The sequence below is a fragment of the Bos javanicus genome, chromosome 1 (assembly GCF_032452875.1).
Source record: "Bos javanicus breed banteng chromosome 1, ARS-OSU_banteng_1.0, whole genome shotgun sequence".
NCBI classification, from domain to species: Eukaryota; Metazoa; Chordata; class Mammalia; order Artiodactyla; family Bovidae; genus Bos; species Bos javanicus.
Genome location: NC_083868.1, coordinates 84421199 through 84445803, shown reverse-complemented (window position 1 = coordinate 84445803; position 24605 = coordinate 84421199). Strand labels below are relative to the sequence as shown.

Genomic DNA, 24605 nt, shown 5'->3' with positions numbered 1-24605 from the left:
TGTTGAGACAAACACTTCGGACAATTTAATTGAACCGAAGTGGAGACCTCTGGGGATGAACTTTCAGTCACTACACTCCTGATGATACGTGTGCGTGTTGGGCTGCTGAAGGAACCAAAGAAAGTAGAGAGCCAGAAGCAGACCTGCAACAGGAGGTCTGCAACAGAGGAGCCTGCCAAAAGCTGCGGCCTTGGTATACCAGACACAGCCGTTTAAATTAATCCAACCCGCTAAATGAAGGTGGGGGGGGGGGTGCCGACGCGGCGATCGAGAGCCCGCCCCCCTCCACGCGCGCCGCCTTCCACCCACACTGCTGAGCCCCGGCCCTTGGTCCGCGCAGCCTCTTTCGTCACGTCCGGGCGCGGCCCGCCCAGGTGGGGCCGGCAGCCGGGGGCCGGGGGCGGAGTTGTGGCGGTACTGCGGGTGACAACGGTCAATAATGAAGGTGGCTGCGGCGCGGCAGCCGACTCAGCTGCGCCGGGTGGGGGCGGCGCCGGGACCGCGCCTGTAGGACCTCGGAGCCGGCGCGGGAGATGGGGCCCCAGCGCGGGGAGTGAGGCGGCCGCGGCGAGCGGAACTTCAGCCGGAGGGGCTCTCCTGCTTTCCCCTCTGGCTCGTCAGCCTCCACCTGGAGCCCCTCGGCCCCCGCGTCTCGCGGGACGGGAACGGCGACGGAAGGGGCATGTGGCGCTGGGTCCGGCAGCAGCTGGTAGGTACCTCCGCCTCTCACCTCTCGGACGCTCGCTCTCGCGCGGCTTCTCGGGCCCGGGTGGCGGGGAAGGGCCGGCGGCGCAGAGCCGCGAGGCCGGAGCGCGAGCTCCGGGCTAGGCCGCATTGGAGGCGGGTCCGGGAGCCGGTAGTGCCCCGCGCAGCCCCGTACACGTCTCATCGCCGAGCCCGGGGCCCCGAGGCCGGCGGCGGGAGGCTGCCGCTTCCTGGTCGCGCTTCTCGGTTACTCCCTCTTTCTCGCCGCTCCGAGACCAAAAGTGGATGCGGAGCGGGGTCGGCGTCTCGGCTGAGGAACTCGGGCGGGGGGACGGAAAGAGAGTAGGTGTTGGGGAGAGAGAAGAGGCTCGTGTTTCCTGCCTTTAACAGTTTGGGACTGGTTTGAGTGAAGGGGACGGCGAGGATCTGTCTCCAGCCCCATCTCCTCGCTGTTTTCAAGGTTGCGTGGATTATCAAGGAGAAGCATAACTTGTCTAGTCTAACTCCTCTCAAAGAAATTTTACCCGAAGCCTGGGTAAGAAGGAATATTCTAAAACCCCGTCTAGTTGCGAAGCTAAGTGAGAGAATTATGAAGGACGGTTTTCTTCCTGCCTTGTCCTCACCCTACCCCAGGTGAAACTTTTGGAATGGGAACCTTACTTTTTTCCGTTCTCGAGGCAATGTGAACGCGACCGATTTGGAACCAATGGTTAACTTTTCAGTTTTATTAAAACATCTGGAGAAAAAAAAGAATTTTAGAAGTGTGATTTAAGGCATATAAAAAGCGCCACCTTTCTCCGAATTAATTCACAAAGAAAACTTTCTTGCTTGCTGGCAACTACAGACCCCAAAATACAACGGTAAGGCAACGTTGACAGTTAGGAGTGAAATTGCTCCCGGCTGAAGAAGTCTACGATTACCTCCATGATGTCTGTTCCTAGTTGCTGGTTAATTTCTAAATCGCATTAGTAATTAAATGCTGCTACAATTCGGTGTTTTCATTTACTAATTTAAAAGACAATGGAGCAGAAACGGTTTTTGTGGGACTGTAAAGATTTTGGGGGACTAAAAACATTGATACCTCCTTTTACCTACTCTAGAAGAGCATTTTTATGTTTAAGAAGTATGCTGTTTTAGAGTCAGCCTTCTGTTAATTCATTTGGCAGGGGGCATCATTCTCAAAAAAAAATACCTTATAAATAAAACTAGAACTGCCTGCCACTCCCTCAAGCACATGTTAGCTCTCTATTTTTAGGTAATTGTGAATTCAGATATCCCAGATATATTCCTTATTAGACAACCAAGCTAATGATGTCGTTATAATACCAAATTGTTGTAATAGTTTGGCTTTATTGCAATAAGCCGCAGCTGGGTAACTTGACTCTAGAAGTTAATTATTTCAAGTCTGACTTCATGCTTTTGATTTGCCCATCTTCATGTATAGAAATCTTGTTTACCTGATGGTGTTTTTGTATGCCAGTGGTTTTTTCTAGTTTTTCTTAGTGGATTAAGACACCACTTCTCAGTGTTAGGTATTTTTTGTTAACTTGGATAAAATCCTGATTGTATTCTCATCTTCAGAATAGGCAATTTGTTAATTTTTTTAAAAAATGGCTTCAGCCAAACACAGCTAACAGGAGGGGCAAAAAGTCTTGTGTGGTTAATTTACAAGAAATGCCTTATGGAGTGATTAACAAGTTGAACAAGTTGCCGTGCATAAAAAATGCTATCTCTGATATTAGTCACTCACTTCACTGGTTTTACTTTTAAGTTATCAGATCTTCCAAGTATGTAATCAGACCTGTGCCTATGTAGGAGTTTGTCTCTTTGATTAAGTTTGTACAGTCACTTAAATTATATGTAAAGGATAGTGAATACACAGAGTAATAAGTATATTTTACTATCCCAGTCATAAACTGCCTTCCTAGTTACTGCACCAGAATTATTCAGTTCGTAGGCTAGTTTAAAGTATACTTCGATTTGCTCAATGGGTTGAGTTTTTCAGCAATAGAGTCACTAGACGGGCACAGCAACCTGCTCCAATACTCTTGCCTGGATAATCCAATGAACAGAGGAACCTGTCTGGCTGCAGTCCATAGGGTCGCAAGAGGAGGACACACACACACAAAGTTCAGATAAATAGGACAGCTTTGGAGAAGTTAATAAGCAGATCACAAAGACAGGATTTTTGAAATTAAAAACATTATTTATTGTATGAATCCTGATTTCTGGCCTCTTAAGTTGTTGTGCCAAAAAAAAAGTTTATTGTCATTTTGTTACAGAAACAACTTGTATTTTCTATTAATTCCTTGTTAAATTAAACACAACTTGACTGCTTATCTCCACAAACTATTTTCACTTCTTGACACAATGAGAAAAATAGAGGAGGTTGTCAGAAAGTTGATGTTTTTCTTTGGGAAAGTAGACTGAAAAGATTGAACTATCCTTTCCTTTTTCATTCTTCGTTTTTGAGCTCACAATCCTAGTTATTTTACACTAAGAAAGTTTTCTTATGATGTCTTTCTGGTACAATGAGTATTATTCTAGCATCACATGTGTTAACTCATTAGAGATGGCAACACCTCGATTATGATAAGTGCCAGTAACCCGTTGTAGTTCCATATTTAGATTTTTATGGTAGCCATTAACCACAGTGGCTATTAAAATTTTAATTAAAGTGAATTATCAACAACAAAATTAATTAATTAAATTAAAATTCCACATGGCTATTAGCTACTGTATTGGACAGTTCAGAATAGAACATATTCATTATCACAGAAAATTTTATTGTACAACACTATGTTAGATTTAAATGAAAGTCTTTGTCAATTCATATTTTAATTGACATGTAATATTTCTTTACAGTACAATGTAATGCTATATTTTTAAAGCACTTGCTGTGTGCATACATAATAAGCTAAATACTGGGGACACAGATGTTGGTCAGTGAGGGCCTTATTTATCTCTGTATTTCATGTCTCACACAGGACTTGGCATAAGAGTAGACACTGGGTACATGTTTTTTGAATAAATGAATAGGTGAGAAGATAAAAAATTAATCCATATTATTGCTTCTGTGTTTTGAGATAAAGTGACAAAATTCAAGATTGACCAGTCCAGAGGAAAGCTGGAAACTCACTGTAATTTTTAAAAATACGACTTAATGTTGTTGTACTAGGATACAGTTTCTTAAATTGTTCTATAAATGTAGTCCCTTCAGGTTTATATCTGCAGTGGCAGAAGGAGGCTAGTAAGATTGTCTTCTGATTCACTGAGAAAAATGGTAAGCCTAAAAGCCTATTCACATTCACCAAACTTGTTTATTCCTCTGTTCTCTTTACACTTGTCACAAAGAAAAGTATGACAGTCCTCTTTTCCAGACTCACCAGTCCATTTGTGTTCTTTCATCCTGCTCTCCGCATCAATTATCTGTAGTCTGTTTACTCTTACTTTTTCTTTAAGCTGTGAACACATTAATGCCTTCCTCTACTAATTTACTTTGCCCTGTACCTGTGTCAAAATGTTTTCAGTTTTCTAAAAAATAGGTCTTTCCTATATAACTATGCTGTCCAGGACTCTTTGAAATGTGGCTAGTTCAGACTGAAATATGCTTAAGTATAAAATACACATAGGATTTTAAAAACAGTGTAAAAAAAAGCATGTAAAATATCTCAACTTTTTATATTGGTTACATGTTGAAAAATATTTTAGATTTATTTGGTAAAGTAAAATACTGTAGTTCATTTTGCCTGTTCCTTTTTACTTTTTAAAAAATGGTTACTGGAAATTTAAAAACTACATAAATGTAATGCCGTATAACATTAAAAGTGAGCTCATTTTTCCTTATAGCACATTATGTAAGTCTAGATATCTTAAGCAGTAGACTAGTCTGTAAATATCTTGGGATGGGCTATATTTTATCTTTAGAACCCTTGCACTCAAGACAGCAGCTGGCCCATTGGAGGTACCCACCCACCAAATGTTGGTTGACTGAATATCAGGTTTCTTTCCACATCAGTTTGGAAGTACCTGTGTTCTTTGCCTTTCTCTCAAGGAATGAAAGAGGAGTAGGCCAAGGAAGCAAGGCCTATGGTGGTGTTATTTTGGTGTGGCTAAGTAAATTTTAACCTCAAAAGTTAATGTTTTGGGGCTTCCCTCGTGGTCCAGTGGTTAAGACTGCGTCCTTCCACTGCAGGGGCTGCAGTTCAGTCCCTGGTCTGGGAAGTTCTGCATGCTGCAAAGTGCAGCCAAAAAAAACATTAATGTTTAAGATCCTAAATCTTAGAATATTTGCTTATTTTATCTCTGTGTTCAGACATATATCCTCAGATACTCAGTTTTTCATTTGGTTAAAGAGGTCAAGCATTAGTGAAGTAAAGTGAAAGTCGCTCAGTCATGTCTGACTCTTTGCAGCCCTGTGGGTCCATGAAATATACAGTCCATGGAGTTCTCCAGGCCAGGATACTGAGTGGATAGTCTTTCCCTTCTCCAGAGTATCTTCCCAACCCAGGGATCAAACCAGGGTCTCCCACATTGCAGTCCAATTCTTTACCAGCTGAGCTACCAGGGAAGCCTGGTCAAGCATTAGTGGAATCCCAATTATCCTAGCTGTACTGAAGTAGGGACCTTGCCCAAATGCTCCAAAGAACCTTGTGATTGCCACTATCATTATTAACTATCCTTTTTATCCCTACAGTCTGTTTTCAACATAGCAGCCAGAGTGATCTTATTAAAACACAGGTTAGGTCATGTAATTCCTGTCCTTCTAAGAACTTGCCTTCTTGCTCAGAGTAACAGCCAAAGTTTCTGCTAGATCTGTATCCAAGTCCCTGCCCAGACCACTTCTCATCTCCCATCATTCTTCACCCACTTTGCTTTATCCACATACACCTTGCTGTTCATCAGAAGTGCAGGACGGATTTCATTCAGTCTTAGGATTGTTGCCCTGGCTGTCACCTCTGGCTAGAATGTACTTCGCCCCAGTTAATTTGGTGGCACCTTCATTCCCTTCCCCTGGAGAAGGAAATGGCAACCCACTCCAGTATTCTTGCCCGCAGAATCCCATGGATGGAGGAGCCTGGTGGGCTACAGTCCACGGGGTCACAAAGAGTGGGACACGACTGAGCGACTTCACTTTCACTTTCATTCCCTTCAAGTCTTTGTTTAGATGTTATCATTGAGGCCTTTTCAGTATTAAATTGTAAATTGCCACCTCCATACTTCCCTAGCCCCCTTCCCTGCCTTTTTTGTTTGTTTCTCTTAGCACTTATGACTATTTAACATATTTTGTACTTTACTTGTCTCATTTATATCATGAAGGGAAGGATTTTTGCCTATTTTGTTTTAGTTCTCCATGTAACAAAAACTTTCTCAACCTGCATCCATACTTTTAGGTAACACTCTTTCTTTCTCATTTATTCATTCACTCAAACATTTTCTGAACATGTACTCTGTGATAGCATATTGCCAGACTCTGTAACAACCAAAATGAAGCAACCACTGCCCTATCCATTCTTCTAGGACTAATGGATATTTGAATTTCTGTCTGTTTTTTTCCTGTTTAAAAAAATGTTGCAATGGCCATTCTTGCTTGTGTGTTTTTTTAAATTGGCATACCTAGAAGTGGAATTGCTGGGCCATGGGGTGTGCACTTTATGACTGTTACTAAATATTGCTAATTATTTTCCAAAACCATGTTCCCCTTTCCCTACATCTTGGTCAACACTTTGTACTGTCAGACTTGAAAGAACTTAACCAATCTGGTGAGTGTGAAAGGTATCTCATTTTGCTTAATTTGCATTTTCCTGATTGCTAGTGAGATTAAGATGTCCTGTATTTCTTCTCTTTTTTAAAAAATTTATTTATTTTTGGCTGTTCTGGGACTTTGTTACTGCGTGGGCTTTTTCTCTAGTTGAGCCAAGCTAGGGGGGCTACTGTTCGTTGTAATGTTCAGTCTTCTCATTGCAGTGGCTTCTCTTGTGGAGCACAGGCTCTGGGGTGCAGGTTTCAGAGGTTGCAGCATGTGGGCTCAGTAATTTCAGCTCTGGGCTCTAGAGCACAGGCTTAATAGTTATGGCACACTGGCTTAGTTGCTCTGCTCCATGTCGGATCTTCCCAGGTCAGGGATTGAAGCGTGTCTCCTGCACTGGCGGGCAGATTCTTGACCACTGAACCACCAAGGAAGCCCCCTTTATTTCATTCATATGAATAGATTACCCATTTTTCTGTTGAGTGGTTTGTTTTCTCCTTATTAGTTTCCTTTGTAGTCTGGATGCCAATTCTTTTTTGTGTATGTTGTGAATATCTTCCAGCCTGCACTTTGTATTTAACTTGATGTCTTTTTTGATATTTTAAATTTATTTGTAGGTAAACTTATTATTAGGTGAATGATTTCTACTTTTTATTACTTATTTAGGAATTCCTTCCTAGAGTCATAAAGCTGTCTTTCTGGCATTTTCTTAGAGTTGTCTAAAAATCTAGTTTTACAACATTTAGGTCTTGAATATGCCTGGGATTTATTTTTGTATATGGAATAGTGAAAGTGAAGTCACTCAGTCGTGTCCGACTGTTTGTGACCCCATGGACTGTAGCCCACCAGGCTCCTCCATCCATGGAATTTTCTAGGCAAGAGTACTTGAATGGGTTGCCATTTCCTTCTCCAGGGGATCTTCCCGACCCAGGGATCGAACCCCAGTCTCTCCCGCATTGCGAGCAGACGCTTTACCGTCTGAGCCACCAGGGAAGCCCTATGTGGAATAAAGTAGAGAAATTTATTTTCTCCCATATAGAAAGTTGTTTGTCCCAGTACTGTTTATTGAATGGGCCATCTTTTCTCCACTAATCTCTGTTGTTTGCCTTCTCTGTCATATTGCCTTCAGTATTCCCTTTGTGTTGTGTTCTCTTTTTAGGCTCTCTATTTGGTTTCACTCATCTATTGATCTGGTGGTGCATGAATAATATAGTACAATATCTTAATGTAGTGTTTTATGATATCTGACCAGGCAAAATCCCCAATCCTTTTCCCACCCCTAGAATTGCTTTGGCTCTCTACTCTTCCATATGCTATTTTTATTTGTGTCATCAGTTTGTCTAATTCTGTGGAAAATCTTTCTAGGATTTTGATTGGCTTTGCATTGAATTTGTTAAGTTCTATTAATATTTTTCTCTTTGATTATGTAGAAGCTGTAGATTGTATTTTTATCCTTTTATTATCTCTCTCTACTTACAAATAATATAGGGATTTACAAGATTTTGACTTGTGTTCCCTCTTACCTTCCACATTACTATTACTTAATAGTTTAACTTTGTTTTTCTTTTACCAGCTTTATTGAGAGATAGCCACATATAATTTTCTCATTAAAGTGCACAGTTCAGTTTCTCAGTATATGCATAGAGTTGTGCAGCCCCACCACACTCTGATTTTAGAACATTTTTATACTCCCTAAAAGAGATTCCCTGTCCACTCTCTTTCTCCATTCCCCCCGCAAGCCACTAGCCCCACTAGCCCCCAGCTGTGATCAATCACTAATCTACTTTCTGTCTCTATGGTTTTGCCACCTCTGGACATTTTGTGTAAATGGCATCATACACTATGTGGTATTTTGTGATGGTCTTTTCAGCTAGCATAATGTGTTCAAGGTTCATCTGTGTTGTAGCATATATTCATACTTCATTTCCTTTTATTGCTAAAATTGCATTGTATAGATATACCAGAGATTGTATTCATTCATCAATTAATGGACATTTAGTTGGTTTCTGCCTTTTGGCTGTTAGAAGTAATGCTTCCTTTTCCATTCATGTGCAAGTTTTTTGTGGATGTATATTTTCATTTCTCTTGGATAAATATGTAAAGAGTGGAATTACTGGGTCATGTGGTAACTTTGTCAGGAATTGCCAAATGTTTCCAAAGTGATTGCTCTGTTTTACATTCCTACCAGTCATGTATAATATAAGGGTTCCAATGTCTTTATATCATTGCCAATACTTGTTTTTGTCTTTGATTCTAGCTGTGGTCATGAACATAAGTGTAACTCATGGTTTTGATTTATATTTGCCTAAGGACACGACTGAGCGACTGAACTAAATGATGATTTCAAACATCTTTTCATGTCTCTATTAACTGATTTGTTTGTATTTTGTGAGGCTTTTCTTGATGAAATGCTTATTCAGATTTTTTAACACATTTTTAAGTTTTCTTTTAGTTATAAGAGTTATATACATATGTTCTGGATATAAGACCCTTACCAGATACATGATTTCACAAATACTTTCTTCCATAATGTTTGTGGAAACGCAAAACATTTAAACTCAAAACATTCTCAGCTTTTTACCTGTTATTCATTTTGATTTACTACAGTGATTTTTTTTATTCATCATTATTTAATTTAAAGTTTATTTACTTGCACGTTGGCTGTGCTGGGTCTTCTGGTTGTGGTGAGCAGGGGCCGCTGTCTAGGTGTGATGTGGCAGCTTCTCTTGTGGAGTGCAGGCTTCAGCAGCTGTGGCTCCCCAGCTCTGGAGCACAGGCTCAGTAGTTGTGGCACGCCGGCTTGCTTAGTTGCTCCGTGGCATGTCGTGGGATCATCCCAGACCAGGGATCTCACCCAAGTCTCCTGCGTTGGCAGGTGGATTCTTCACCACTGAGCCATCAGGGAAGCCCACCGTTATTTCTTGAATATCACCTCTTGCCTATGTATTTACTTTTATTCTTGCTGACATACATTCTTTAGTTATTTTTAAGCAAGGCTTCATGTGTGGTAAACTCCCTTAGTTTTTATGGCTTAAAAATGTCTTTATTCCTAATTATTATTGAATACTAATTTAGGTAGATTCAGAATTCTAGATTAACAGTTACTTTCACACAGCATATTATTATTATTGTTATTTTTGGCCACACTGTGCGGCATGCAGAACTTCCTCAACCAGGGATCGAACCCATCACTCAGCATATTGAAGATACTACTTATTCCTTTGCTTTCAGACATTTATTGGTGGTGTAAAGTGTGCTTTTAATCTAATAGTCATTACTTTGCTGATAATCTCTGTAACATCGTTTTAAAGATTACCTCGTTGTCCTCTATTTTGCAGTTTTACTATGCTGTGCTCACATTGTTTCATATGATTTTTGTTTCTCCTGCTCTACTCTTGTGTGTGCTTTCAATTTGAAAGCTGTCGTTTCTACAGTTCAGAAAATTTTACAGCTTTTTTCCCCTTTAAATGTTGCTTATCCGACTTCAGTTTTCTCATTCTCGAACTCTTGCTTGATCTTTATCTATGCTCTGTGGCTCTTGCCTTCTTGTTTATGTTTCTCATATGTTTTCTCTCCGTGCTGCTTTCAGTGTGAATTCTCAGCTCTAGTTTGCAGTCACCAGTTTTCTCCTGTGTCCATGGGCTAGGCCTCTGGTCTCCCGCCTGGCCTGCCTCACTTCTATCCCCTCACCTCCCCCTTCCCCTCACCTGTCTTCCCACCCCAGGCCTCAGCAGCAGCTCCTAGCAGGAAGGGAGGCTCCAGGGCCAGGGAGGAAAAGCCATGGGCTGCACTCCAGTCTAGAGCTTATCCTTGTCTTCTGAATTTTTAATTTAAATGACTCTCCCCCACCCCGCCCCAAATTTATTATTGGACCTCTTTCATTTCCATTTGTTCTTGATGCATATTTGCCTGATTTGTCTTGTAGTATTTTGTTCTTAAAAAAAAAAGTATTATTCTGTTACCTCTTTGGAGATTTTACACATATTTAAAAGTACACAGCTGTTTTTAGCCTCCTTTTCAGTTGAACCTGACTCTTGGACCTCGGTACAAAAGGGGATTGAACTTCAGACTGCCTATTTCCAGAGCCAGAGTACCAAAGGCTCAGCCCCTGATCAGAAAAGATTACCTTATTTTAAGCCTAGCTAAGTCGTTTTAAAGAGGAAAAAAAAATTTTTTTTTAATCTATCTTGTGAAGTAGAAGAAGAGTTCAAAGTATGTACTTTTCCAGGGTTACTAACTAATTAGTGCTAGAGGCAGGACATAACCCAGAGTTTTTGCCGGGCATATACGAGGGTGGAAGAGAATTAGCAGGAGCAGCAGTTTTCCCTATATATCTCTTTCCCATTCCTTCCATTTTTAAATCTAACCAAGAGGGAGGCAAGAGGAGAGAATGAGTTGGGGAAAGAAATTGTAGGTAGCAGTGGTATTCTGGAGATGGAGGAGACAGGTCTGAGAGGAAAAGGAGAGAAGCAGTCAAGAGGTCTGTAGTTTAGCCAATGTGGCCATTTTCAAGTTGACATAATATTCTAGGTACTAGAAGAAGCTAGGCCTTGCTTGTACCCTAATATATATCTCCTCTTGCATATGTTATCTAATATCAAATGAAATACATTTTAATTGATTTTGAACATTGTGGCAAATTTTTTAGAAAGGTTTTCAGTTTTAAATGCCTTTTTTCACCTTATACCTTAGGAACCACAAAATTGTTTTGATATTTGAGAACCTCGTGATGTTGATGTAGAAATTAGAAATGCTGAAAAGAGATAGGATAGTTGTCCTTTTTTATTAGTAACTTTTATTACATTTGTAATGAAATTATGCCATAGTTTATTTTTATATATTTAAAGTTGTTATTTAACTATTCAGAAGAATGTGTTTGATAATTTTCTGTAGGAAAAAAAGCAAGTCATCTAGTGACTTACTGCTATTTCAGTCAAAATTTTACTCATTTTATCTGATTTTCATTTCACTCTTTGTGTTTATTAAAGGCATTTTTTTTTTAATGATGTTTTATTCAGGGCAAGGGTCCTGACTTCTCATTTTGGTATTTTCATAGTACCAAGCATATTACCTAGCACATAGTCAATGCTCATAGTATTTATAATGAATTTTTTAAATTAAATTATAGGGTCACTTAACAAATGAAATACTAAGTTGCTTGATATTTCAGAATGGTCGAATCAGTCAGTCAGTTCAGTCGCTCAGTTGTATCTGACTCTTTGTGACCCCATGAACCGCAGCACGCCAGGCCTCCCTGTCTATCACCAACTCCCAGAGTTTACTCAAACTCATGTCCATTGAGTCGGTGATGCCATCCAACCATCTCATCCTCTGTGGTCCCCTTCTCCTCCTGCCTTCAATCTTTCCCAGCATCAGGGTCTTTTCAAGTGAGTCAGTTCTTCGCATCAGGTGGCCAAAGTATTGGAGTTTCAGCTTCAGTATCAGTCCTTCCAATGAATATTCAGGACTGATTTCCTTTAGGATGGACTGGTTGGATCTCCTTGCAGTCCAAGGGACTCTATAGAGTCTTCTCCAACACCACAGTTCAAAAGCATCAATTCTTCAGTGCACAACTTTCTTTATGGTCCAACTATCACATCCATACATGACTACTGGAAAAACCATAGCCTTGACTAAATGGACCTTTGTTGTCAAAGTAATGTCTCTGCTTTTTAATGTGCTGTCTAGGTTGGTCCTAACTTTTCTTCCAGGGAGCAAATGACTTTAATTTCATAGCTGCAGTCACCATCTGTAGTGATTTTGGAGCCCCAAAAATGGTCTGTCACTGTTTCACTGTTTCCCCATCTATTTGCCATGAAGCGATGGAACTGGATGCCATGATCTTAGTTTTTTAAATGTTGAGGTTTAAGCCAATTTTTTCACTCTCCTCTTTCACTTCCATCAAGAAGCTCTTTAGTTCTTCTTCACTTTCTGCCATAGGGGTGGTGTCATCTGCGTATCTGAGGTTATTGATATTTCTCCCAGCAATCTTGATTCTAGCTTATGCTTCCTCCAGCCCAACATTTCTCATGATGTTCTCTGCATATAAGTTGAATAAGCAGGGTGATAATATACAGCCTTGACGTACTCCTTTTCCTATTTGGAACCAGTCTGTGGTTCCATGTCCAGTTCTAACTGTTGCTTCTTGACCTGTGTACAGATTTTTCAAGAGGCACGACAGGTATCTGGTATTCCGATCTCTTTCAGAATTTTCCAGTTTGTTGTGATCCACACAGTCAAAGGCTTTGGCATAGTTAGTAAATCAGAAGTAAATGGTTTTCTGGAACTCTCTTGCTCTTTTGATGATCCAACAGATGTTGGCAATTTGATATCTGGTTCCTCTGCCTTTTCTAAAACCAGCTTGAATACGTGGAAGTTCACGGTTCATGTACTATTGAAGCCTGGCTTGGAGAATTTTGAGCATGACTTTGCTACTGTGTGAGATGAGTGCAATTGTGTGGTAGTTTGAGCATTCTTTGGCTTTGCCTCTCTTTAGGATTGGAATGAAAACTGACCTTTTCCAGTCCTGTGGCCACTGCTGAGTTTTCCAAATTTGCTGGCATATTGAGTGTAGCACTTTCACAGCATGATCTTTTAGGATTTGATAACAGCTCAACTGAAATTCCATCACCTCCACTAGCTTTGTTCGTAGTGATGCTTTTTAAGGCCCACTTGACTTCACACTCCAGGATGTCTGTCTCTAGGTGAGTGATCACAGCATTGTGATTATCTGGGTCATGAAGATCTTTTTTGTATAGTTTTTCTGTGTATTCCTGACACCTCTTCTTAATATCTTCTGCTTCTGTTAGGTCCATACCATTTCTATCCTTTATTGTGCCCATCTTTGCATGAAATGTTCCCTTGGTATCTTTAATTTGCTTGAAGAGATGTCTAGTCTTTCCCATTCTATTGTTTTCCTCTATTGCTTTGCATTGATCCCTGAGGAAGGCTTTTTTATGTTCTTTGGAACTCTGCATTCAAATGGGTCTATCTTTCCTTCTCTCCTTTGCCTTTCTCTTCTCTTCTTTTGACAGCTATTTGTAAAGCCTCCTCAGACAACCATTTTCCCTTTCTGCATTTCTTTTTCTTGGGGGTGGTCTTGATCCCTGCCTCCTGTACAATGTTATGAACCTCTATCCATAGTTCTTCAGGCACCCTGTCTATCAGATCTAATCCCTTGACTACTTGTCACTTCCACTGTAATCATAAGAGATTTGATTTAGGTCATACCTGAATGGTATGGTGGTTTTCCCTACTTTCTTAAATTTAAGTCTGAATTTGGCAGTTTGGCAACTTAGTACAGTGCCTAGCATAGTATCAAGCATTTTTCCTCAATAGATACTTGGGTACATATTGGTCTCGTAAGATTTTTTGCAGTGAGTGTAATTGAACTTTAAAGCTTGAATTGTAGACATTCAGTTCAAGTCTTAATCGTATTTTACCTAGGAAGTTGTTTCTTCGCTATTGCATCTCCTGAGCAACAAAAGGGATATAAATATCCTTCCTTATCTCACTTCTCCACTATGCTCTTCATTAGTTCAGAAAATTCGAACAAAGATTGAGGGTGAACTTGATTTTTTACTATTGAAGACAGGGAAGTTGTTCTCTAATTTTGGGTTTTTCTATTGAAATTTAAATATTGTAGAGGAACCGGCCTCTAAACTTAGATTTACAGGAGACTGTGGATCCAACTCCTATGCAGCATTAAAGGGAGGCAGTGCTTACCTACCAGTGTTTGATCAACTATTTTTCCAGCATATATTTGCAGAATTAAAAACAAAACAGCTTAGGAATTTATTATGAGACAGTGAAAGTCAAGTCCTAAGTAATTAGAGATACTGTTATCAGTCTTTATATAATGCCTTAGACCATGAGTTCCCTCATAGTGTTTCCTGTAGATGAAGTTTTCAGTGATCTGGGGCAAAATGAGAAATACCGGGTCAGTGTATCATGCACATGTCTGTTTGTTTGTTTGTGCGTCTTTGCTCTAACTTATATATGTCCTTGTTTTTGAGGACTGTGCTTTTAACTTCTTAAAAAAATAGCTTTTTTAAAAAAAATAGTTTTAGATTTTCAGAAAGTTTATGAAATAATAGAGAATTCCTATACATTTTTCTCACCCAGTTTCTCTTATTGTTAACATCTTACATTACTATGCTACATTTGTTATGCTAATAAACCAGTATTAATACATTGCTATTAATTAAACCCCATACTTTATTGCTAATTTTTATACATGGCGAAATAATCACCACAGGAAGTCTAGTTAGCATCCATCACCACACAAGAGTTACAGAATTTTTCCTTATGAGAACTTTTAAAATCTACACTCAGAGCAACTTTTGCGTATACAACATTATTAACTATAATTCCATGCTGCACATTATATCCTGTAACTTATTTTATAACTAGAAGTTTGTACCTTTTACTTCCTTCACCCATTTTACCCACTCCCCAAGTCCCACCCTGGCAGCCACTCATCTGTTTTCTGTTATTTCTGTATTTATGAGCTTGGGCTTTTTTGTTTTTGGTGTTACATTCCACATATAAGTGAGATCATACAATATTTTGTCTTTTCTGACTGACTTTTTTCACTGAGCATAATGCCCTTAAAACCCATCTGTAGATTTTAAAAGATTTCATTCTTTTTAACAGATGCCATTCTTTTTAATGTTGTTATTGTTTAGAATTTTATGGTTGTCTTTGTAGATTGGCACATATTTTAAGATATTAAATTTTGAAGGTACTTTGTAAAGGATTAAGTATTCTTGTCTGTGGCCTCAGAATTGTAAACCCACTGCTTCTGATGTACTGAGGAGGACCCAGGAAGCCGTCTTCATTGCCATTGTTGTTTATGATTGTGAGTAGAGAAAGAGGAGCCTTTAAAAGTGTTTGAGAAATCTTAGTAGAAATTTGTTCATTCCTCTGTCTCCAATTTGGACACCACAGTTAAATTTAGTAGTTTCACTTGTTATCCAGCCAGTGTTCAATTGTAGGTGTAGGTATAGGTAGATCAAGAAAATTAATTTAGGGTTCTTGGTTACAGAAACCTTAAATTCTCTCAGTGAAATCTGTAATTTTAAAATTTGATCTAAGCTAAAACTACTTCACAGATTAATTTTTATCAGAAATATCTCTGTGATTCTATACACAGAAATCACCAGTTTTGCAATAAGAGACTATCACAGTTAAATTATGGCCAAATAGGAAACTTCTAATCCAGAAAATCTGTGGTTAAGTCCCAAATGGGTGAAATTGATACATTTTTAATTGTAGTAAATATACTTAAAATTTGCCATTTTATCCATTTTTAAATGTACTTAAGGAAGTGAGTTCAGGGTTGCCGAGTCTTTCCACTCCACCCCGCCTGGCGCAGGCGCGATACCTCGGGCAGCAAGGATTTCCAGCCCCGCCTCGGTTTCCTCAGTTAAAAAATAAATAAATAAAAAATAAATGTACTTAAAATATCCAATTGTGACATTGTTATGCAGCCATCGCCACTGTCTGTCTCCTGAACTGTTTGATCTTTGCAAACTTTATACCCATTAAACACAAATGCCCTTTTACTCTCCCCTCCACACCTTGAATAAATGCCTGACAAAGAATGAATTTGTCAACTTTTACTCCTTATGTAAGAGGAATCATACAGTTTTGTCCTTTTGTCACAGGCTTAATTTTACTTAGCATAATGTCTTCAAGGTTCTTCCATTTATAGCATGTGTCCAAATTTCCTTCCTTTTTAAGGCTGAATAATATCCCATTGTACATACCACATTTTGTTTATTCATTTTTATGTCAATGGGCACTTGGTTGTTTCCACCTTTTGGCTATTGTGAATAATGTTGCCATGAACATGAGTTTACAAATATCTATTTGAGTTTTTACACAGAAGTAGAATTGTTGGATCATGTGGATATTCTGTGTTCACTTTTCTGAGGAGTAGCCATATTATTGCCACGGGGCTGCTACAGGTGTATGCTGGAATAGGGAATTAGGGTTGGGGAGTAGCAGAAGAGATAAGCTTCCTGTAAGAGATGAACTTCTTATAGTAAAGTATTTGCAAATGATTTAAGAATTTTAAAGTTAAGCTCAGTTCAGTCACTATCACATCCAATTCTTTGCAACCCCATGGACTGCAGCATGCCAGGCTTCCCTGTCCATCACTAACTCCCAGAGCTTACTCAAACTCATGTCCATCGTGTCAGTGATGCCAAAGATTACTCTATATTTTGAATCCTGTAGCTGGAAAGCTAGTTCCAACCTACCTCTGCAGTAGGAGCAGTTCTTGGAAGCCCAGACTGGTCTGATGGATGGCAGACTACCTTAAATCCTAAAATGAAAATTATGTAACATGATTCAAAAAGTTGAAATTAAATTATTGTGTTTACATCATAGGCATTTTAAGTTATTTCCTCTCACCTTGATTTGGGCTGTTAACAGTGTAAAATTATAATACCTTCATATAGATGTATTTTGGGCTTCCCAGGAGGCTCAGTGGTAAAGAATCCGACTGCCAGTGCAGGAGACAGATTCGATCCCTGAGTTAGAAAGATCCCCTGGAGAAGAAAATGGCAACACACTCCAGTATTCTTGCCTGGGAAATCCCATGAACAGAGAAACCTGGTGGGCTGCAGTCCATGGGTTTGGAAGAGTTGGATACTACTGAGCAACTGAGCACAACACAACATAGATGTTTTTTATTTAAAGCCCATATCCAGGAAACAGTAATTCACTATTAATTTTGTAGATTTGGTAAGGTACATTAAATCATTATTCCCCAGAAGCATCGTTACATTGGAACATGTAGGCAACAGAAATCACTTTCTGTCATACAAAGTGTGTGACTGAAATAAAGCTTTTGATCATTTCTTTTAATAACCAGTGCCATTGAAGTTTTGATTCTGGAGCTTCTTTTTATGTTATTTTTCATGGACTTTTTATTTGTTTTGTAGCTTTTTCTTTGTATTTTGGAGGAGACAGATCACATATAAGAATGATTACATGTACAGATTTGATCACTAAGCTCTAAAAGTATTCTCTTAGTTTTGTTAAGGAAGTGTGACATTTAATTACAGGACTGTAGTTTTAGTTTTTTCTTAGCTCTTATTTGTAATGCTTGTATTTTTTATAAAATTTTTGAGATTTTTAAGAATAGTACAGAGGTTGGTATATTTGGTATCAAAATATGTTATGATTCATTTCCAAGTACCACTTTTTGCCAAAGACCAGCTTCTAAAAATTATAAGCTGTTTTCTGGTTTGGTTTTTCTAGACTTCATGAGTTTGCTGTTACAAAAGAAATCTCTTTCAAATCAGTCCCATGTGTTTTCCATTTTTTCCTTGAATGCCATTGTGGGGCTTTTTTCCATCTTAAGTATTCATCCACTTAAAAATACTTGTGGTTTTTACATATGCTCACAAATCCAGACAAAAAAGAGGTTTTTAATTTCATACTTTCTTAGAATATGAGAGTTTTAATTTTTAAATAAAAATTAAATTTGTGTGCTTCCAAAATCCTATACAGTTGACTCTTGAACAACACGGGTTTGAACTGTGCAGGTCCTCTTATATGTGAATCTTTCAACAGTTAATACTACAGTACCGAAGGGCTGATTCAGAGCATGCAGAAGGCCAATTCTGAAGTTATACTCAGAGTTTTGACTGCATGGAGGGTTGGCTCCCCTAACTGCTGAGTTGTTCAAGAGTCAACTGTACTCTACTTTTTAGCAGGTGCAAAAATCAGGATGGCTAGAATAGCATCACTGTATCTCAGTTCCTTTACTCAGGACAAGATGAAGTCAGAGAAGAAAGGAGCAAGCCATCCAAGGTTCAGGGTGTGAGTGGATAGTCTGGGTGGACAACAGAAAGTAATTTGCCAGAGGCTTCTGGACCCTGATGTGTGTGGCCTTAACCTAGTGATTAGGGAGTTCAGATTGTGCAGTACCATAGAATTGCTGATAATGCTTGCTAGAAATAGTATGAAACTATGCTTGAACTTCACACTAACAGTATAGTTATATAATTAATTCTGATAAAAGGTATTTGTTTTGATTTCTGTTAAAGAAATTAGAGGCATTATTGAAATAAAAATCCTCTGTGTCATTTTTAAAATACGGAATATTGAGCGGGGCAGCTAAGTATAAAAACAAGACCTTAAAGTGGTTCTAGCTTTCTTTATGTCATCAAAATCTGTTGAAAACTATTGTGTCATCAGAAAAATACTTGTTCCCTGGTGGTCTAGTGGTTAGGATTCTGCGCTTTCACTGCTGTGAACCAGGTTCAATCCCTGGTCAGGGAACTGAGATCCTGCAGTGTGGCCAGAATTAAAAAAAAAAAAAAATTTTAATTCGTGTATACACAAATTTGCATATAATTTCAGAGACACAGGCCTGACGCCCTGCTCTAAGTCACCTTTCTCATTTTTGGACAGTTTTATTTATTTATTTTATTTAGTTCATGCCTATGTGAATTTGTGGCAGAGAAGATGATGTTCATGTATTGAAGTTACAGGTTTAATTTCCATGAGGAACGCCTGCTGCTGCTGCTAAGTCGCTTCAGTCGTGTCCGACTCTATGCGACCCCATAGACGGCAGCCCACCAGACTCCACTGTCTCTGGGATTCTCCAGGCAAGAACACTGGAGTGGGTTGCCATTTCCTTCTCCAATGCGTGAAAGTGAAGTCGCTCAGTCGTGTCTGACACTTAGCGACCCCGTGGACTGCAGCCTACCAGGCTCCTCCGTCCATGGGATTTTCCAGGCAAGAGTACTGGAGTGGGGTGCCATTGCCTTCTCCGAGGAACGCCTAGCTATCCTTATACTGTAGTCACAAATATAAAATCTAAGTATTTGGTGTGTGTAAAAAAAATACACCCACATGTATATACATGCCACTGATTATAACAAAATTGGATAAGGTCATTTGAATTAATCACTGGAGAAACAATTCAGAATGCTTAAGTGGGTATTATAGCCTCTTTGGGAATAAGGAAAGACGTGCTATCATTATTTTCCTTTTGGTATTGTCATCTTATATGATTTCCTGAAATATGGTGATACTGAATTTAAAATTCAGTTTAATTTAAAACTGATTTTTGGGACATTTCAATATATCTTCCTGAAGTAATTGTAGAAATCTCAGGAGTTCCAGCATGTGTGTGTGATCACTGGTTCATTCAGTAGAGACGGATGGAGAATGATGAGCATTTGCTTCCTGTAAAGAGCATGCATTTATATATAGTATATTCATACTATGAAATATGAGAGGTTGTAGTACTAATATCATTGTATATTTTGGGGTAAGGTCTTAGATTCTTTGTTTTTTGTTTAACTTTAGATGTACATAGTAATAATCTTTGGATTTAGCAAAAAGAATTTTGTATCCGTGGTTCTCAGTCTCAGTTGTCTTGACATCTTAAAGATTTTTATCTTTATATAAATTTGCTCAGATTTGCTCTTTTTTCTTTTATCTCAGAAGCTTTACATGCATGGTGTATAACTTAGGATCTAGGTTAACATGATTACAGAGTGGATACAGAATAAGTATGTTCCATGGAGTCTAGCACTGCAGTTACCTGTGTGTGTCTCTTCTTGTCTTATGTACTGTATAGACAAACTTCTGGTGGACCCTCTTTGAGAAACACAGTCATAGGCTACAGCAGTAGCATTCAGACTGTTCATCTATTTACTGTGTTGGAGCATATTATGATTTGTTTGCATATTTAATAAGTCATATTATCCTTCACGGCTTAACATAGTGCTTAATCTCAGTAGATAGTTGTTGGTTGAATAAATGGTATACATCTTTAAATGATTATGATATTCCAGATAGACCAGTGAGTTCCAACTCTGATTTTGAAACCTGCCTTTTTCTCCCATGAATTATTATAGGGCACAGTTATGAAATGTTTAAAAGAAAATTGATGAGGAAAATAAATATGTGCCACATTTTATCCTTAAACTGATTTTGAAATCAGATACATAATGGCACATTCACATCCACAAAGTGTGGTCATCACTTTAAATAGCATAACAGATAAAATAAAACTTCATTTCTTAATGGTGCATACAAATACATATAATTTGCACCATTGTGTGCTAACTGTTTCTAAGATCACAAAGTAGATTGTTTAAAACCATGAACAACAGCCATTGAAACCCAAACATAGCACTACTACTATTCTAATGTACTAAACAAAATATTCCCCTAGGTAATATGGGAATCTCCACTATCCTATGTTTGTCTGTACTTAATGGAAATTTTACAGGAATGCCAAGCATGGAAAGGCAGCCATATTATTTAGTAGATTACTAGCTTAAGAGCACTTAAATTATAAAAGTGGATCATTGTAGTTTATGAATACCAAGTTTAATTGATCTCTTAATAACTTCATAGTACTAGTAAATAGCCCTTGACCATCATGAAAAACATGTAAATCTAAGAAAATTTGAATCATTGCTGTTAGAAACAAAAAAGGTCCTGCATTTGGTGATTGCTTTCAACCTGTGAGCGCTTCACTATGGCTCAGACAGTAAAGACTGCCTGCAATGCTAGGAGACCTGGGTTTGATCTCTGGGTCGGGAAGATCCCTGGAGAAGGAAAGGGTAACCCACTCCAGTATTCTTGCCTGGAAAATTTCATGGACAGAGGAGCCTGGTGGGCTACAGTCCATGGGGTTCCAAAGAGTCGGACATGACTGAATGACTTTCACTTCAACCTGTCAAGGGTTCCCCGATCAAAGAAGTTGTGAAGATTTACTTGCCATTCTGCAAAAACGGAAATATAGACCAACGGAACAAGATAGAAAACCCAGAAATAAACCCATGTACCTCTGGGTATCTTATTTTTGACAAAGGAGGCAAGAATGTACAATGGGGCAAAGACAGCCTCTTCAATAAGTCGTGCTGGGAAAACTGGACAGCTACATGTAAAAGAATGAAATTAGAACACTTCCTAACACCATACACAAAGATAAAATAAAAATGGAATAAAGACCTAAGTGTAAGACCAGAAACTATAAAACTCTTAGAGGAAAACATAGGCAGAACACTCGATGACATAAATCAAACCAAGACCCTCTATAACCTACCTCCTAGAATAATGGAAATAAAAACAAAAGTAAACAAGTGGGACCTGATTAAACTTGAAAGCTTTGCACAGCAAAAGAAACTATAAGCAAGGTGAAACACAACCCTCAGAATGGGAGAAAATAACAGCAAATGAAACAACTGACAAAGGATTAATTTCCAAAGTATACAAGCAGCTCATACAACTCAATACCAGAAAAACAAACAGCCCAATCAAAAAGTGGGATAAAGATCTAAACAAACATTTTTCCAAAGAAGACATACAGATGGCTAACAAACACATGAAAAGATGCTGAGTATCACTCATTCGTAGAGAAATGCAAATCAAAGATACAGTGAGATTTCACCTCACACCAGTCACAATGACCCTCATCAAAAAGTCTACAAACAATAAATGCTGAGGAGGGTGTGGAGAAAGGGAACCATCTTTCACTATTGGTGGGAATGTAAATTGATACAGCTACTATGGAAGGATGGTATGTAGATTCCTTAAAAATCTAGGAATAAAACCACCATATAACTCCCAAGGAAGCCAAAATTGAAAAAGACACATCTGTCCCATTGTTCATTGCAGCACTATTTATAATAGCTAGAACATGGAAGCAACCTAGATGTCCATCAACAGATGAATGGATAAGAAATTGTTGTACATATAGACAGTGGAATATTACTCAGCCATAAAAAGGAATGCATTTGAGTAAGTTCTAAAGAGGTGGATGAACCTGGAGCCTATTATACAGGTAAAGTAAGTCAGAGAAAGATAAATATCATATACTAACACATATATTCAGAATCTAGAAAGATGGTACCAAAGAATTTGTTTGCAGGGCATCAATGGAGAAATAGAGACCAGAGTTATGAACATGGAGAGAGGGGAGAAGAGGGTGAGATATATGGAGACAGTAACATGGAAACTTACATTACCATATGTAGAATAGATAGCTAATGGGAATTTGCTGTATGTCTCAGGAAACTCAGGGGCTCTGTATCAACCTAGAGGGGTGGGATGGGAAGGGAGATGGGAGGTAGGTTCAAGAGGGAAGGGACATATGTATACCTGTGGCTGATTCACGTTGAGTTTTGACAGAAACAACAAAATTCTGTACAGCAATTATCCTTCAATTAAAAAATAAATTTTTTAAAAATAAAAAGATTTACTTGCCACTTTGGAAAAGAGTGTAATATTGTAGGAATGAAGTATCAGTATTCTTGTCACCAAGGCAAACCTTTCCACTGGAGATGATTACTAAATGTACCTTAATTGAATGTCTTCTAAATTTGAAGCCAGAATTATAACATATTAATATACCCACATGTGAGAGAGTCGATTGATAATGTAACTAGCATGAAGAAATGCTTGTATGGACTGAATCTGGGCTATACAGTGCGTTTTTAAGTTCTCTGGGAACAAAGCTCTTTGAAACCGAGTTGATCTGGGTGTAAAATAAAATGTAAGCCTTTGTCATCAGACATGGTAGGTGCTGACTAGGCCTTAGCTACGCTGGGCTTCTGCATCACTGACTAGGAATCAGAAAAAGACTAGGAAAAGAGAAAAGCAAGAAACTAGGAAAGAGAATAGCAAGGAACCCCAGGAATGAAAGAGAAGGAAAGAAGCCTTCACGAACTTCTGTAGATCTTCTGTATGATTATTCTTTTCTTGTGGTTGCATCTCTGACAAAGAATGGACTGTTTTTCATTACCAGAGGTTATTGCCTAGTTAGTTTATATCTAAAGAAAATGTACCTGTTTACTTTGAAAGGGGCTTCCCTGTTGGCCCAGCTGGTAAAAAATCCTCCTGCAATGCAGGAGACCTGGGTTTGATCCCTGGGTTAGAAAGATCCCCTGGAGAAGGGAAAGACTACCCACTCCAGTATTCTGGCCTGGAGAATTCCATGGAGTGTATAGTCCATGGGATCGCAAAGAGTCGGACAAGAGTGAACTTTCACTGTTTTTGAAAAAAAAAGAAATGGCTTAAATAGATTAACCCTATATACAGTTCAAGGCAAGTGATAGGTATAATAGGATCAATTAAAAAGTACCACCAGTAAAGAATCATGACAACTAACTTTTCTGACAATTATTTTTCTTTTGCTTTGCCTTAGGGTTTTGACCCACCACATCAAAGTGACACAAGAACTATTTACATAGCCAACAGGTTTCCTCAGTATGGCCATTATACACCTCAGAAATTTATAGATAACCGGATCATTTCATCTAAGGTAAGAATTAACACTTCTATTATTAAAACTGTGGTTATGTACTGCTTTAAAAAGTGATTTGTTTGTGTAGTATACATTTATATCCTTAAAAATACAGGGAAATGGTGGTTGGTAGATGTATCTTAACCAAAATTGTAAACTGTAAAATAAAAAGAGTTGCTGGTTCCTAATGTCAGATAGCCAGTATTCCAAAAGGTACCCTTAGTTTAAGCTAAGGAAGGAATTAAACTAAGGGAACTAAGGAAGCAATTGAACTAAGGAACTTACTTCTATACCATATGCCAGGCACTGTATTAGGTACTTCTTGTACTATTTAATCCTTACAACAACTTTAATATATGTTTAATGAGTGTTTGTTATACTCATTTTATATCAGTTTCTCCAACTGAAGTGCTGGAAAATAATTTACCCAGGGATGTTAGGAGTTTGAACTCAGTTCTGTGTGACTTTAAAGCCTGACTTCCTCTAATTTTATCATTCTTCTATAAACATTTTATAGTACAAAAGAACCTACTCATTCTTACATATTCTTCCTTGTTTCATTTTTTTTTCCTGTGGCATTTTGAAGCTGTCTTAGTCTATTTTGAAGCTGAAGATTATAGAATAATGCTATCATCTGTCATGACGGATATGTTTTCCTTGCTGTCTAATATGATAACCATTAGCCACATAGGGCTGTTTAGACCTTGAAATATAGTATGTAATTGAGGAAGTTAATTTTGAATTTTGATTTATTTTAAATTGTCAATAGCCACATGTGACTAGTGGCTACCTCACTGGACAATGCAGTTATAGAGGATGTGAGTCAGAAACTGAGGGTAAAGTTCTTTAAGCATTGTTGTTGTTCAG

At 38.5% G+C, this 24605-nt stretch overlaps 1 protein-coding gene across 4 annotated transcripts in view; it reads left to right on the top strand.

Annotated features, from left to right (window-relative positions):
• The first annotated feature begins 407 nt into the window (after nucleotides 1-407).
• ATP11B (ATPase phospholipid transporting 11B (putative)) overlaps nucleotides 408-24605 on the top strand; it is a 123583-nt gene continuing 99385 nt past the window's right edge. The window contains exons 1-2 of one of the 4 annotated variants that reach the window (XM_061414871.1): nucleotides 408-709; nucleotides 23640-23756. In XM_061414871.1, coding sequence (XP_061270855.1) covers nucleotides 683-709; nucleotides 23640-23756 — 144 coding nt within the window. In that variant the 5' untranslated portion in view covers nucleotides 408-682. The remainder of the gene's footprint in view (nucleotides 710-23639; nucleotides 23757-24605) is intronic. The other 3 variants (XM_061414889.1, XM_061414896.1, XM_061414881.1) reach the window with 3 other exon arrangements.